Here is a 17517-nt window from a genome sequence, read left to right on the forward strand (position 1 = left end):
ATAACACTCAATATAACTCATAATAATAGCTCAAATACTCATTATAAGTTCCTAATAACGTTACTATATTAAAACATAAGCTATACTAAAGATAGGGTAGGTACAGCTCACTTACAACGGGTTTTTCGCAAAACCGGGCTTCGCTAGAGCAGTGTTCCAGAGCCGAAAGGTTCTTTTCTCGAGGCTCCGGGAGCCTCAGGGCTTCCTTCGGGTGCTAGGGGGTTTACCCTAGGCTTTAGGGGGTTAGGGAGGCTTAGAGAGAGAGAGAGTTTAGAGAGAGAAAGAAGAGGGTTGAGGGGTGAGGAAGTTGGAATGCCCGACACCTCTATTTATAGTGAAAATATCTGATGGACTCGCCGAGTAGGGGGACCTACTCTTCGAGTTGGTCGATGTGGTGGCCTTTTGGTGGTGCCACGTGTCCAATTCTGGTGGTGTCACGTCACCCCCTATCGCGTATCAGCCTTCGAACTTAGAAAAATCATAACTCTCGCATATGAGATCCGTTTTCGACGTTCTTTATATCCACGCGTAGGTAAAATCAAAATCTACAACTTTCTTTTAGGCTCCATCGGCTAACTATCGACCGATCTCAAATTTAACAGTAGGAGATGTTTAGACTGTTAAATGACCGCGAAGAATTCATAACTCCTTCATACGAACTCCGTTTTCGTCCATATTTTTACCGTTGAGTTCCTATTAGTGAGATCTTCAACTCTCATTTAGGTCGCGTAAGCCAAAAACCGCTCGAACTAAAATTCAAGTTTCGGGTCGTGCATTGCTAAGCCGAATTTTAGAAAAATCATAACTTCGTCATACGAAGTCAGATTTGGGCGTTCTTTTTATCGACGCTCTTAGTTTAACATATTCTACAACTTTTGTTTAGATTGCTAAGGCTAAATCTCGCTCTATCGTAAATTCACTATTTACGCTTCCCGGTGTCGTGCCGGTTTTGCCGTAAAACTTCGACGGGCCATAACTTCTTCGTTATAACTCGGATTTCGGCGTTCTTTATATGTACGGAAACCTTGTGACATATTATGCAACTTGGTTAAGATTATTTTTTCTAAATAATCTTTTGTCGAAAAGTCGTTTTCGACCCCTATTGCCTCTAAATTGACTAGCCCAGATCTACGGGCGTTACAATATCATACTAGCATATTGTGCCTAGGGCTAACCCCCAGGTCTTCTACACATAACTACAGGGGCCGGAATTGTGGCCGTAGACCCATTCACACAAAAGGGAAACTCACCTGCACTGGCTGATCTCGCTGATGATCCTACTAGCTGCTGACCGACAATTCTCTGAACTCCTGCTCCACTAGCTCCCCAAGCTACCAATATCAACACACATATCAACCCTACTCGCCGAGTCTACCTACTGACTCGTCGAGTTCATATGCCCAGGGTCCTTTTATTCGCGACTCGACTCACCGAGTCAGTCCATGACTCGCCGAGTCCATGGAGTTCCGAGTCCTGTCCTGTCCAACTCACTGAGACTCCACCCGACTCACTGATTCGAGTGTTAACTCAAATGGGCTTGGGGTTTCACGACCTGACTCGCCGAGTCCAAGGCAATCTTCAACAGACTCGTCGAGTTATTCTTCCAACTTGTCGAGTTCCTACCCAACTTCATCTAACTCGCCGAGTCTACCCATGTGACTCGCCAAGTCGCTCCTGATCTTAATCCATTCAGTAGCTTTTCGAGCCATGCAGGGGCTCCAAACTGTAGAACTATCCTTCCCAATCCTATTCCTCACGTAAAGTTGCAAACTTTACGTGTAGAGATGGAGATCTAGGCTAAACACACCATAAACTAGGTTTTAAGGCAAAGAGGCTTAACAACCAACCCAAAGACTGGTGCTTTATGACATACTGGACCATCCCAACACTAGATCTGGAGTGGCAACCACATTTCTGTTGGATTAGTGTCTAAGTCCATAACTATTTTGGTATGTACTTGACCCGATGGTGCATGGTCCTTTTGGGTTGCCTTCACCAAAGCAACTTGATAGGATGAATTATAGAGAGAAAGGATTAAATATGATTTATTAATATATTATGAGAATAATATATTAAAGGAGAAATCATATTGTTTAATTAATATTAGTCAATAATTAATTGGCAATTAGTTTTGTGACTAAAAGAGATTAATTAAACTTAAGGGACTGGAATTGTAATTATAAGATAATTGCAATTTGGGCCATGGATTGTCTTAAATTAAGGAGTGGACGAATTCTATGGGGAAACCCATAAGGAAATCGTCCAAGGCCCTAATTAAAGGAGTCCATGGGTTGCTTAGGGCTTAAGCATGGTTTCCTTGTTAGATAACCCTAATTGCCTAACTATATATAAGACCCTTATGACCCAAAAACGTGGCTAAGCTTTCTTCTAGGGTTAGAACACGTTTTGGGCAGCCTCCATCCTCTCTCCTCTTCATCCTCTTGCTTATGGTGTTTGTGAACCATTAGAGGAGTGACATTTGTGACTCTAAGCTTTCTAAAGTCATTACAAGGAAATCTGAGATTGTTATTGCTACATAACAATCAAGGTAACATCTTAAACCTATTCTCATGTTAATATGATTACTTGAATGCTAGAATTAGGGTTTATAGTATTGGATAACTTGCATGTACAATAGAGAAACCTAGATCCAAGCATTAGGGTTTGTATGAGCACATAGGATGTTCTTAGGACTAAAACCCATCAGTGGTATCAGAGCCTAGACTGGTTTCTATTGTATTGATGCATTGTATGATTGAAAAATTTCTTTTTTGTGTTTCTGGGGTCTAGACTCGCCGAGTCCATAGATGAACTCGCCGAGTCCATGCTGACTCGACGAGTCCATGCCTGACTTGACGAGTCGGCTGGTCAGATAGAGGGAAAACCGGGATTTCTTGTTGTTTTTGCTTAAGGATAGTTGCCTTATCATATTAGATCAATATAAATCCGATTTTTTGATATATATGACTATATTCTTGATCTAATTGAAGATATTTATCAATTAATAAAATATTTGTTTCCTTATGTGATAATTGATTAATTATTTTAATTAAATTGATAAATTGTTTTGCAAGAAATCATTAAATAAATCAAATATGGATAATTATGTGATTAATTGTTAATTTAGATTATTTGTTATTTGATCCTTGTGTTATGAAAAGTTTCACATTTTCCCCTTTAGGTTTTATAGTTTAAATTTGACCTCAAAAGTTTTGTTGTTTTGAAATTTAAATAGTTGAAACCCTAATGTTTTGAAAAAGGTTTCAAAACTTGCCCTCAAGTTTTGGAATTTAAATTTTGATTAATAGTTTAATTTTGATGTATATTTAAATTATAAACCCTAATGTTTTGAAATGTTTCAAAACTTGCCCTCAAGTTTTGGAATTTAAAAGTTGATTAAAAGTTTAATTAGGAATGTTAAATTCTAAAACCCTAGTATTGTTTTGAAAAAGTTCAAATCACACCCTTATGGTTTTATTAATTAATTAAGGTGTATAATTAAAAGAGGTTTAATAAATCCATAAAAGTTTAGGTTAACAATTTAATTGAATTAAAAGTATAATTGTTAAATTTGACCACCTAATATTTTAAAAGTGTAAAATACACCCTATACTATATATATAACATTAAAAGTCTAACATTATATATATATATATATATATATATATATATATATATATATATATATATATATATATATATATATATATATATATATATATGTATGAGTAAAAGTCAGTCTTACCGTTAGTAGGCCTCATTCACGAAGCTGGTCTATAAGGGGTGTTTAAGGAAATTGCCTATAAAATGGCGATTGAATGGGTATCCACTCTTACCTACCGCACTCTTGACTAGTGGAGGGTCGTTAGCCGAACGGGTAGGATAGGACGAAACCTTCCATTATAAGTATAATGAATTACTAAAGTAACTAAATGGTTTACAAATTCCCAATATTAGTTACTTAGGAAAAGTGAATTGATGCAATTCCATGAAATTACACTTTGTGCCCTTGCGAAGACGTTAGTGGAGCGTGTGTGGTTTACCGACACACTAAATGGTTCTAAGCAAAGGTAGCAAAGGGTGACTCAATGTTTGTCATAGTTCGGTGGAGTGTGTGTGGTTTACCGGCACATCGAATAGGTGACTGTAACATGTGAGGGCACCATGTAAGTTTGCATGGTTATTCACACCCGCTTTGTGATCCTCGACATCCCAGTCACAAACAAGAGGGGCATATCAAGATTTAAACATGCCATTGAAAGTTCAATGAATCTCAAAGGATCTAGGAGTTTTCATAGATTTAAAACCTAAATTTCTTTTTCGTTTTTCATGGTGGAAATTAGTGAATCATCATTCACTTACCTTCAAATGTTCTGCAATTTGGGTTACGGCATCCCTCTCTCGAGTTGTAGAATATTGTGTTGGGTCCTAGCCTTAGTATCTCATTTGGGTGATTTACTTAGGAATCAATCAATCAACTAACTTGAATTCATTTTCTCCCATTTTGTAGATGTCAAAGTTTGACAACTGTGGTCTTCTCAAATCCCGTGGAACAAGCATTCCACATGAAGATGATATTCCATGATTCGATCGAGGAATAAGAGATCATACTTCACTTCCTCCTCCTCCTCCAATTATTCTCCCTAACCCACAAGTTCGAAGGCTTGAAAAGTTCAAGATCACTCAAGCCCTTTTGGCAAGTAAACATAAAGAAGGAAAGTCAGTGTGTGCACATGTCCTAGGGATGAAGTCACACATTGATAGGTTAAGAATAATGGGATCCGTTGTCTGTGAGGAGATGGATGTTGATTGGGTTCTTTAGTCACTTCCTAACTCATATAGTGACTTCGTAAGAGAGTACTATATGAAAAACCGCGACGTGACCCTTATAGATCTCACCTATATGCTTATTGCTGCTGAATCGGCAATGGTTTGGCGCAATAGAAAAGCAAAGTTGATTGGTGAATCTGCCTTCGAGACCTCTATGGATATGGACAATGGCAACGAAAGACATGCTATGATCGAAAAGTTTGATCATAAGAGAAAGGCAATGTCTGAAGTAGTTGCATGTCATGTTCCAAAAGAGTCAATTTGCTTTTATTGCCAAGAGAAAGGGCATTGGAGACGAAGCTGCCCCATTTACCTAAGAGATCTAAGAGATGGGAGAGTCAAAACGTATGGCTTTGCTTTAGGTAAAATCCATTGACTAACTCTTTTAAGCTCCTATTCTAGATTATTAATATATAATGTGATAAGATTACAATTGATGTTTTATGGGATCGAAGAAAAGAAAGGAAGCTTAAGGGAAGAAGTGAGCAGAATCTAATCGTGAAGGAATGGATTTCGATCGCATTTCTCGAAGATTAGATTCTTGAGCTACTACTTAGAGTTAGAATTAGATTGCTAAGAAAGATGTATTAGCATATTTTTTCAATGAATTGCATTGTAAGGACAAAATTTTTCCACAATAAAATAAATTTTGATTTTATATTATTTATTTATCCTTGCAATGGCGTATATGAAAAAAATTGATGTTTGAATGTTTCTATTATTGCAATAATGGATTTGGTTCTTATTATGTTATTTATGGAAAGTCAAGAGTTTACCAAATAGGGAGAGTTTCTCATCGCCCAAGTTTCAATTGGACAGAAACTTGGAATCATGCAACTTGGTTGCACGATGAATGAGAAATTTCATATTTGGAAATTAGACTAATTCATTGACAAAGTGTCGAGTGAAGGACTAGGAGATCGAGTACACAAAGTTGTGTGTTGATCAAGTCCACCACAAGAATAATAAAGATATTCGTCATGATTTACTAAAAGTTTAGTAAATATGATTATACTTACAAGATTAAGTGTAATTATGAATTGATTGAAAAAGTTTAAATCAATAGCAGAACGAATAAGAAGAATCAAGTAGGCAGAAAGATAAAAGTTTCTCCATTCTAAGAAGAAGGGAGAGTACCTTTTATGCTTTATGATAGGTCTTAATGATTAAGGACCATATCTCAATTGATCCTCTAATTAAGTCTTAGCACAATTGTATGTCTAAGAAGAGGAATCAAGAATTGAAGAAATGGTTAAATCAAAAGGTCAATCGTACTTCGTTCAAATAACAAGTCTTAGAGTTAAGATTGTGACAATGAGTGACAAGTATTAAAAGGTTTATAACGTTCATCAAATGTGGAAAGTTGTGATGTCTTGGATTAGACAAAGATCAACTAGGACCAATTTATGAAGTGTTTTGATAAAAGCTACACTAACTCTTGAATATTTGTTTGTCAAGAAATGGTTATTGACAAGAGAATCTTATATGTCAAGGAGTCAGTAGGAGTCTTAATGGTCTTGAAAGGTTTCAAGAACAAATCAAATAAACCTTATCAATCATCACTAACACACGAGTTGAGGTTTACAACCTATCGTGTTGACATTATTTTGTTTCTGTGCTGTTCCAATTAAGTTAATTATGCATGTGAGTTCTATGAGTTCTCATTTTGAACGCATAAAAGGCAAGGCACCTTGATCAATGGAAAGTACATTGATAGGAAAGGGTGAGCTGCTTAACTACTTGGAAGACATGGTGGGCAGCTGTGTTACCATAAGGCAAGAAGTCAAGATTAAGAAAGTTCGGTCCATATGAGTTTGAATTTGTCGTAAACTTTGGTTTTAACAAATTCACATGGATAGGAACACATACACCGTTTAAATCTGAGTGTCATAAGATTTACTCCTTTATGAAAATGATTGTGAGGAAATGCTTTCACTAAGAAAGATTTTAAGAAGATAGTGATTGTAAAATTGCATTCTCGAATTCGATTATGGTTACGATATCCCTTTCCATGATTTGAATTGTGAGGTCTGGCAATTAGTCTCAATTGTTTAGACACACATATGAACTATCTAAGGCAAATGTGTATAAGTTTAAGAGGCCTTGATAAAATATTATCAAAGCATTAAGTATTAGAAACATGGACTTAAGAAATTCAATAAGTATTGTTTTTCTGAAAGTTAAGGTGTTTATGAATACATGTCGAAGCTAGTGGCAACATAAGTGTTATGTTTTATAGTAATCATCATGATAGTGGGAGCATAAAAGTTATGATTGTATGATTATTATGGAAAGTATTGCAAGTTGGCAATATTAATTATAGAAAATAAGAGTTATACCTTGCAAAGTCGTAAAGGTTGTAAAGTTGTTTTGCTATAATTAAGGGAGAGAATATTATGCTTCATTTCAAATCTAAAGGATTAGGTTGAGAAATGTTAATAAATTTAGTCAAAGGTACATAGTGTGTTCTTAAAATTTCGATTATGATTACGGCATTCCTCTTCACATTTCGAACTTTGAGAACATAGCAAATAAAACATTATGCATTGTGTCCCATATGCTTCGGGTATAGGATCGATTGCAAATGCTTTAATATTTGACCATTCTAAAATTTTCCAAATGTCTAGCACATTTAGAGGGAAAAGGGACTAGAATCGGTTTTGACTAAAATAATCAAACAACTATCAAAGGACAATCCAAAGTTCGATGAGGATTGGTTGCTTGTGAGTAGTTGGAAGCATGGTATTGAATGGACCATATCGACATTATTATAAATTGAAAAGATTCTATTAAGAATGAGTTGTCATATGGAAATTATGGAAATGTTTCCATATTGGATGGACCATATCGACATCATTATGATTAGATAAGATTCTATTAAGAATGAGTTGTCATATGGAACATATGGAAGTGTGTCCATATTGGGAATTGAATATTGAGAAATCTATGACTAGATTAGAAACTTCTATGCAAAAGGATGTTCAAAGAAAGTACTTTGAGTGAGAGACATCACATCTATGGAATTGTCTTGTAACAATCTCCGAAAGAAGACTTTGTAATATCATTGGAAATAGTCTTAGTGACTTTGGGGCAGTGACATTACGAAAGGATCATTGCATAAAGTGTTAGAATCTAGCATATTCTATAAGTAGCAAGAAATTGATATTCTTTCACTTATGAAAAGGGATTAGGAGTTGTGAAATGAGAATGGTTGGAAATGTGTTCAATTTGATCTATTTCACAAAGTAAGAACCATAGGCAAACATTGTGTGCATGCTAAGAGCATGGGACAAGTGTAATAATTCAAGTAAGAAGTTGATTACCTGAAACAACAAATAATGAGTAATCGATATGGTGATAAATAAAAGGAGTTTTATTTATACTCAAAGGTTTGAGGCCATATAGGATTAGTATTATTCTTGTGTTTCACTTTGCATGTTTTGACTTCCAGAATAATTGAGTTTATTAAGAATAATCGAATTATTCGAACGGGCCACAGTCGTTCATATGTTGGAAGTAGATATGAATGAAGACTATTGTGAATTGGTGTGTGGATTGTCTAAAGAGCATTAGACATAAGCAAATGTTTGCTGCAACGTTCATGAGTGCTTATGAATATGAATTTGAGCATTGGATCAAACCCACACTCACTTGGATCACTCCATGGATTGTATCACGAGTGATTGGTGAGACGATAACATCTTATATTCTTGAAACCGAGATGTGTGAGTTGTATCTTGCAAATCAGTTGCACATTGATAATATGTAAACGCACTAGTAACTTGGTGTTATAAAACATATTGTTGTGTGTAATTCGGTGAGTGAGTGCAAGCAAGCATTGTATCAAAGTTTATCCGTTCCTTTTATCCAAAGAAGGATAAAAGTGATATCTTTGGGCCCCTCGATGATTTAGTGATGATAAACGTAAATGCTCGGCCTGGCTTGGGCTAATTTGATTTGTTCAATTAGTCAATCGTCATAAATCGGAAATTGATATATAGTACAAAGAGAATGATTTGAAATCATATCTCATATGATATCTAGAATGGAGGAATATATGATCCCTTATCTAAGGACACGCGTATCTGATATGATCAGAGTTGACCACGGCTTTGGAAAGCTACGATTGCAGATCGGGATCCGAAGTCATACGCATAATAGTTATTAGACTTATCCAAGTGGGAGACTGTTGGATTAGTGTCTAAGTCCATAACTATTTTGGTATGTACTTGACCCGATGGTGCATGGTCCTTTTGGGTTGCCTTCACCAAAGCAACTTGATAGGATGAATTATAGAGAGAAAGGATTAAATATGATTTATTAATATATTATGAGAATAATATATTAAAGGAGAAATCATATTGTTTAATTAATATTAGTTAATAATTAATTGGCAATTAGTTTTGTGACTAAAAGAGATTAATTAAACTTAAGGGACTGGAATTGTAATTATAAGATAATTGCAATTTGGGCCATGGATTGTCTTAAATTAAGGAGTGGACGAATTCTATGGGGAAACCCATAAGGAAATCGTCCAAGGCCCTAATTAAAGGAGTCCATGGGTTGCTTAGGGCTTAAGCATCCAAATTAGGGTTTCCTTGTTAGATAACCCTAATTGCCTAACTATATATAAGACCCTTATGACCCAAAAACGTGGCTAAGCTTTCTTTTAGGGTTAGAACACATTTTGGGCAGCCTCCATCCTCTCTCCTCTTCATCCTCTTGCTTATGGTGTTTATGAACCATTAGAGGAGTGACATTTGTGACTCTAAGCTTTCTAAAGTCATTACAAGGAAATTTGAGATTGTTATTGCTACATAACAATCAAGGTAACATCTTAAACCTATTCTCATGTTAATATGATTACTTGAATGCTAGAATTAGGGTTTATAGTATTGGATAACTTGCATGTACAATAGAGAAACCTAGATCCAAGAATTAGGGTTTGTATGAGCACATAGGATGTTCTTAGGACTAAAACCCATCAATTTCTAGGACCCAAACTCGGATTGGGTCTCAAACAACCATAAAACCCCCAAATCTCATAACACAAAATGGATCTAGATGCAAAGGAGGGAAAAATAGCAGCTTATTACCTCCATGATGAACACAAACTGAAATAGATCCCGGATCCACACTTCCCCTTTGAAGCAACCTTCTTAATCTTCAAGCTCCTTTCCAAAGTTTCCTTCCTCCAAGCTATTTCTCTCAAATGATGGAAGCTCCAGGGTTTACAGGCTCTCTTGGATGATAAGGAAGCTGAGGAAGGGACATAACACCCTTTAAATAGGATACAACTCCCTGGATTAGGGTTTTCCTTGTACAGACCAGACTCGCCGATTCGGTCACTTACTCCTCGACCCGAATCCTGCTTGGACTCGCCGAGTTCCTCCTTGGACTCGCCGAGTCGTCCCCTAAACTTAGGGTTTCCTTTCCTTTCTTGGCCTTTCTGACTTGGGTGTTACAACAGGTTTTAGACTTAATTTAATCAAAAGGTTGGAAACTTGATGTTTTAAAAAACCCTATTTTTATCTAACCTAATTTCTTAATTCTTTTACTATTTTCAGTCATAGGAGTATGGTTGATCAATAGGTGAGTCCTTTTTTTATATTCAAGAACCATCTTGATTGTAACATACGCATGCACAACTACACAAGTTCTTATTATCCCTTAATGTTCTTTATATAGGGCCCAATGTCCAAAATTAGGGTTTTTTCACTAAAAACACATGCCACGCCATGGCACCCAAGGCCACGCCGTGACGGATCATTTAAGTCCCGTAGTCTAAAACATTCTGCCACGTTGTGGTGATGCTCCACCACGTTGTGGTCACCCAACTTAAATTTAATAGGGATAATGACTTGATAGGGTAAGATACTTTTTGAAATGTACACATTTAGTCCTTATTCTTTTTTTTGTAAAATAAACCCTTATACTTTGTTAATATGTACACATTAGGTCCTTTTCACCGGATTCTACAGGTTTTGCTGACGTGGAAGGTTTTATTTTACAAAAAAAAGAATAAGGACTAAATGTGTACATTTCAAAAAGTATCTTACCCTATCAAGTCATTTCCCTTTCTTTTATTTTGTTGAAATGAAATACCCAGGTGATATCCACATATCCATAACGAGATTTTTCCAACTTTTATTCATCATGAAAAGAGGAGAACCCCGATCTCCGACGACTCCTTTGTGTGTTCCTACACATCACTGGTAGCAAGGAGGAATGATGGCAAAAACAACAAGGTCGAAGGGGGAGGCAGGAGGAAGTAGAGACAGTAGTTGGTGGCGAGGAGCTGCTCTGGTAGCCCCCTCGTCGATTCTTTCTTCTTTTTCTGGCAACATATCTCAAAGATGGAGGCAAAGAGAGACAGATCGGAGAAACACAACAGGTAAAGGGTGTTTGGCTGTTTCTGTTCGACCGGAAGGAAGAGAGACGAGAAAGAGAAGGGTCGCCGCCCTTTTCTTGTTGCTGGAGGATCATCCACCTCCGGTGATTAAGCTAATTAATTGCTATTTAGTGCCACTTATGCTTCCACATCAGCAAAACCTGTAGAATCCGGTGAAAAAGACCTAATGTGTACATATTAATAAAGTATAAATGTTTATTTTACTAAAAAAAAGAATAAGGACTAAATGTGTACAATTCAAAAAGTATCTTATCCTATCAACTCATTTTCCCTAAAAGAAATTTCGTATATGACCGGTATACCGGGTATAACCGGTCACAAGGATTGCATTGTTACAAAAAATAAAGTATAAGAGTTTATTTTACAAGAAAAAAAGAATAAGGACTAAATGTGTACATTTCAAAAAGTATCTTACCCTATCAAGTCATTTTCCCAAGTTAATACATAAAAAGTTCATTCATACCTGGAATGGATGTTACAGAGAGAAAGAGAGGTAGCAGGGCCGGCTCAACCCGTTTGGGGGCTCAAAACGACCCAAAAAATTTGGGGCCCTTTGATATTTGGTTAAATTCCTTTTAATCTTGAAAATTAGTTTTTATTTTTTCATGTTGTAATTAATCAAACTTAAATGGTTTTAACGAACTAAAACATAACATACATGAGAGATAATTAAAGTAATTAAAAAGAAATAGTTGAGTTATGATCCTATTACTCCTCGTTTGATAGAGAGAATACGGGGTATGATATATTTTTCAGTGAAATTTGAAAACAATTTCATGACATTTGACTACAAGTCTAAAATACAATCATATGACAAATAAATAATTTTGGTGATCTTTGATTAAGCTTTATATTTATATTCATTTTTTAGGTTTTTCTTGAAGATTGTAGCAAATTATTATCCTTGTTTTGAATATTAATTGTTGAGTTTTTTAGTTTCGAAAAATATTTATTAATTCATAAACGGTTAATAGGTTAACCGAATAACCTAACCGGGAAAATAGGTTAACTGAAAGCCGATTAACCGACTTTTTCGATTTAGGTTTATGTTTAAGAAATTAACGAACCGATCGTTTTGGTTAACTTTCCAAAATGTGATTTCGGTTTGGTTAACCACCCATAAACATCCCTAATTATGAAAAAAATTGAAAATAAATTAGACCAAACTCGTAACAAAAGGAAAAGTTATTAGTCTAAACTTTCTTACCAAACTGACATAAACCATTTATAATGTTTTGTCCCTTAAATGTTTCGGAGTTAATATTCATATTTAAAAAAAAATCCTTTTTATTGAAATAATATAACTAATTGGTTACTTTTACTTAATTTCTCTGTATTGCATTTTCTCTCATACTTCGTAAAGGTGCAGGGCTGTAGGCACATCACGTGCGATCCTTGTTGACTGGTTTTCGTCGTTTTCAAAAAAAAAAAATTAAAAGAAAAAAAAATACTAATCCTCGTACGAGGTGGGCCATTGTCTGCTTTTTCATGCCACGCATACATTTATTTTCTGTCTCGCCGGGGAGAACAAATTACAAACCGGAAGGAATCTTGTTTTTCCCTGTGATAACCATTTCCAGAGAAATTCAGAAAAGACCCACCAACAAAAACGCGTACATACCATACCATTCAATTCAATGTATATATTGCCAAATTCCAAAGCTCCATGGATCTACAAAATTCCTGGTTTTTCTGGCGAATAAAATCAATACACATTCATTCGTTTTTGCATTTGTTGTTTGCGTGATTCGGGATGCTCGTTTCTGTTTTAGGGTTTTTCTGTTCGTTCCTCGAATCCACATCTTTCGTTTTTGGGTCACAAACACACTCTGTAAGTATATCGCTGTTTGTTGATTTCGGATTGCTCGTATTGCCCTCCCTCGTTTCCCCCAAAATCTACATTCTAATTTGTCATGAATGTCGTTAATATTGTGTGTTAAAAACGTTTATGTGCTAATACCCTCATCGTCCAAAATATATAGCATCCGTTCATGTGAAAAAAGATGCTAAATGAGTAATAATTGAAACATGCTTCCAATGTGAATGTTTGCAACTATTTCATGTAGAATCCATTTGATTATTGGCTGAAATTTATGCGGTGAATCGATTGATGATGTTTTTACTATTTGGATTATCATCTTCTACCTTTGTTTTTGGGCATGCTAGTTTTGATTTCTGCTAGAAATTAGGAAGATAGATAACTAGTTGTTATTAAAGTAGCACTTTTGCTTGATTTCAATTGGAAGTGTGGTTTCTTGCAAGTATCTCAACTCACATGAACATCTTGATCATAATAGCTCCCTCCAGCCCACGAAAATTATAAAGTTTTCCTTTTCACGACATCCATGAAAATTGCTGAAATTACCTATCTACCCTTTCCATATTTAGATTCTAGTATCTAATATGCTATTAGTTTTACTCCACAAGACTTTTATTTTGTCATTTTTAAACTAGTTAACATATTTATTTGATAAACTATCACCCAATCTCTTGTTCTTTTGTAGGTGATGCTTCTATGTTCTTGAGTTCTTCCCCAAGTCCTGCCTGAAGCATTCAAGATGACTTCATGTTGACTTCTCTACATCTTTATTGGTCATATGTAGGACCTTTTAGGAATAGGAGTTAGAAATTCATAGAATGCAGAATACAAAAACATAAAGAATGGATGAGGATAGAGATGATTACATCCTTCCAGCTGCATGGATGAACAAGAGTCCATCAGAACTAGCAGAATCAAATCTCTTCATAATCTCTTGTTTTATAGCAGGCCTAATTGGCATCCTAACAATCGTCTACACAGCCTTTCAATGGAGAAGAAACATCAGCCTTAGTTGGACAAAAGCCATTGCAGGGACAAAAAAAGATCCAAAATCAATCATAGATCTTGTCTCCCCTCATACATGGTATCTAGAAGCCATAGCTCGTGGAAAAAGCTTAAACTGTTGCGTATGTCTAAAATCAATGTCACCTTCTCAACCCCTTGGACCAATGGTGTCTTCAGGAAGCTTCATCCATAGATGTAGCATATGTGGTGCATTAGCTCACCTCAATTGTTCAGCAAATGCTCATAAAGATTGTAAATGTGTGTCCATGGTGGGATCTGACCATGTTTTACACCAATGGGCTATAAGGTGGACTGAGGTGATAGATCAACCAGAGGGGACATCTTTTTGTACATATTGTGAAGAGCCATGTAGTGCTTCTTTCCTTGGTGGATCACCTATATGGTGTTGTTTATGGTGTCAAAGATTAATCCATGTTGATTGTCATAGCAGCATGTATCGTGAAACAGGTGATATTTGTGACATGGGTCCTTTTAAAAGATTGATTTTATCCCCTCTTTATGTTAAAAGACTTAGTCGATCTTCATCTGGTGGAATCTTGAGTTCCATTACTTATGGAGCCAATGAGATTGCTTCTTCTGTTCGTGCAAGTATCACAAGTCAAAGTAAGAAAAACAAAGGGAATTTCAATCGAGTGAATTTAGATAAAGATAAAGGTATAGGAGAATCGTCTACAGAAAGTACACCAGATGGGAATAATGATGTTAAAGATGATAGTGTTGGTGGGAGTAGTAATAGTACTGACATGGTCAACAAAAAGTTGACTTTCAGGAAAGATCAGAGAGATGAATCCCAAAAGGTCCAAATGATGCAGAGATATGAGCTTGTGAACTTGCGTCCTGATGCAAGACCACTTCTTGTTTTCATCAACAAAAAAAGTGGAGCTAAACGTGGTGATTCAATCAGACTAAGAATGAATATTCTTTTGAACCCTGTTCAGGTTCATAGCTTCATATCGATTGATTCTTGATTTATCTTTTGACCAAAATTGCTAAAATCTTGATGAAACTTTTTGTAGATATTTGAGTTGAGTTCAACAGAAGGGCCAGAAGTTGGTCTATATCTATTCAGAAGAGTACCTCATTTCAGGATTCTTGTATGTGGAGGAGATGGAACAGCAGGGTGGGTATTGGATGCAATCGAGAAGCAAAATTACGTTTCACCCCCTCCTGTAGCCATTCTACCTGCTGGAACTGGGAACGACTTGGCTAGGGTTTTGAATTGGGGTGGTGGTTTGGGATCTGTAGAGAGACAAGGAGGACTTTGCATGATGCTGCAACACATGGAGCATGCTGCAGTTACTGTTCTTGATAGGTGGAAGATTTCTATTGCTAATCATAGGGGTCGACCTCTTCGTGCCCCAAAATTTATGAATAATTATCTCGGTATGCTTAATTGCTTTCATTTTCACATATATTTTACCAGTTTATGTTGCGATAATTGATCTTAATGAGTTGATCGTTGTACGTTTTCAGGGGTTGGATGTGACGCAAAGGTTGCTCTTGATATCCACAATTTGAGGGAAGAGAATCCAGAGAAATTCTATAACCAGGTGATAATATTGTTGTTATTTCCCCTTTTTCTTTTGAAATTATAAGATAGATGATGAAGAACAGAAATTAGGGTTTAATGATAGTAATTCATGATTCGTATCAATAGTTGTGATTAACGAGTGAGTTTTGGGGGTGATTACAGTTTATGAATAAAGTTCTATACGCAAGAGAAGGTGCGAGGAGTATGATGGATAGAACACTTGCGGATTATCCATGGCAAGTTCGGGTGGTTGTAGATGGAGTTGATGTTGAGGTTCCGGAGGTTAGTCCGAAGTTTTTCACTTCAATTTCTTGAATTTTTGGTACATTTTATTTTATTATTTTTTATTTTTTTTTTAAAATTTAGGATGCGGAAGGGGTGCTTATTGCAAATATTGGGAGTTATATGGGAGGTGTAGACTTGTGGCAAAATGAAAACGAAAGCAATGATAATTTTGATCCTCAGTCTATGCATGATAAAATGTTGGAAGTTGTGAGCATATCAGGAACTTGGCATCTCGGAAAGCTTCAGGTTTATTATAATTATAATTATAATTATAATGTATAAAAAACATTTGAAAAATGAAATTGTTATTAGGTTGGGCTTTCTCGAGCACGAAGGCTCGCACAAGGAAAGTTGATAAAGATTCAGCTTCTTGCACCATTGCCTGTTCAAATTGATGGAGAGCCATGGTTGCAGTCCCCATGCACATTGACCATTGCACACCATGGACAGGTGGCATCTCTTTCTCTTTCTCTTTCTCTCTCTATTTTTATCAATTGCTTTTCTTAAACATGTCATCTAATAATGTGATAATTGTGTATATATGTTTCAGGCTTTCATGCTGAAAAGAACATCAGAGGAACCACTTGGTCATGCTGCTGGGATTGTTGCTGATGTGCTGGAGAATGCAGAAACGAATCTTGTGATAAATGCATCTCAGAAGCGAGCTTTACTTCATGCAATGGCACTTAGACTGTCGTAGCACCACCATCAACCACCCTAAAAAGACTTCCTTTCACTTGTAGCAAACGGGATTTTTGGAAAACTGAATTCTGCTTTGAATTTGGGACAGAATGTAGAGACCAAACAACTTACGTATCTGACTTGTATAAACTAGTGTTATACCGTGAGTTGTTTGGATATGTGGCTTTGAATAATTCATAATCATACGCTTACATTTTAAAAGGTGCCTATTAAATTATTCTATAAATTTTTCTAGTAGAAACTCAAACTAATTTTAACTGCAGATAGAAGTATAATATCGGGCCACTTAGTGGTAATATAATGAAAACATCATTTCATGTATCGGCGTTATTGGTAAATCTTAACAAATGGTTGTGTCTATAGATCCTTCAACCTAGGATAAATCTTAACAAATGATGTTCCGAATAAAGACAATTATAAAGTCTATTATCAGACATAGTTTCAATCACTTGATAAATACATATAGTCAAGATAATTTTTTTTTTCATGTGTATCTACCGGATGAAAGTGTGATATCATTTGGTCTTTCGATTAATCGAATAATTTGAGCATATAACAGAGCCAGAGAACATTGACTAGTTGGTAAACTGAATGTGATGATCTTACTTGAGTTTCAGGTCGAGAAACTTATAATTGAACTAATATAAGTCTGAAGTTCAATTGATGTCAAACACGACATGTCATTAAATATTACAAGCTAATATGTGTTTTGTAGAGATAAACATTCATATGTAATTAATACCGCTAGACACTTACCATTATATGTAGAGTTTATATATTTTGTCTCTTGCACAAATATAAGTTTGTTTGATTTATATAATGTAACTATATTTGGTCACACACAAACAAAAATTAATTAAACAAATAATATTTATGTGTAATATATATTATTAATCAATTAAATCAATAATA

At 35.7% G+C, this 17517-nt stretch overlaps 1 protein-coding gene across 1 annotated transcript; it reads left to right on the forward strand.

Moving 5' to 3' along the window:
- Nucleotides 1-12754: 12754 nt before the first annotated feature.
- LOC145103176 (diacylglycerol kinase 1-like) lies at nucleotides 12755-16806 on the forward strand. Its single transcript, XM_079040735.1, has 8 exons — nucleotides 12755-13073; nucleotides 13747-15025; nucleotides 15104-15470; nucleotides 15561-15637; nucleotides 15781-15900; nucleotides 15985-16149; nucleotides 16216-16353; nucleotides 16454-16806. Exons 2-8 carry the CDS (start codon nucleotides 13904-13906, stop codon nucleotides 16601-16603), a joined length of 2139 nt encoding a protein of 712 aa, XP_078896861.1. The 5' UTR covers nucleotides 12755-13073; nucleotides 13747-13903; the 3' UTR covers nucleotides 16604-16806.
- The last annotated feature ends 711 nt before the right edge of the window (nucleotides 16807-17517 follow it).

The sequence above is a fragment of the Lactuca serriola genome, chromosome 4 (assembly GCF_051521515.1).
Source record: "Lactuca serriola cultivar US96UC23 chromosome 4, Lser_US96UC23_V15, whole genome shotgun sequence".
NCBI classification, from domain to species: Eukaryota; Viridiplantae; Streptophyta; class Magnoliopsida; order Asterales; family Asteraceae; genus Lactuca; species Lactuca serriola.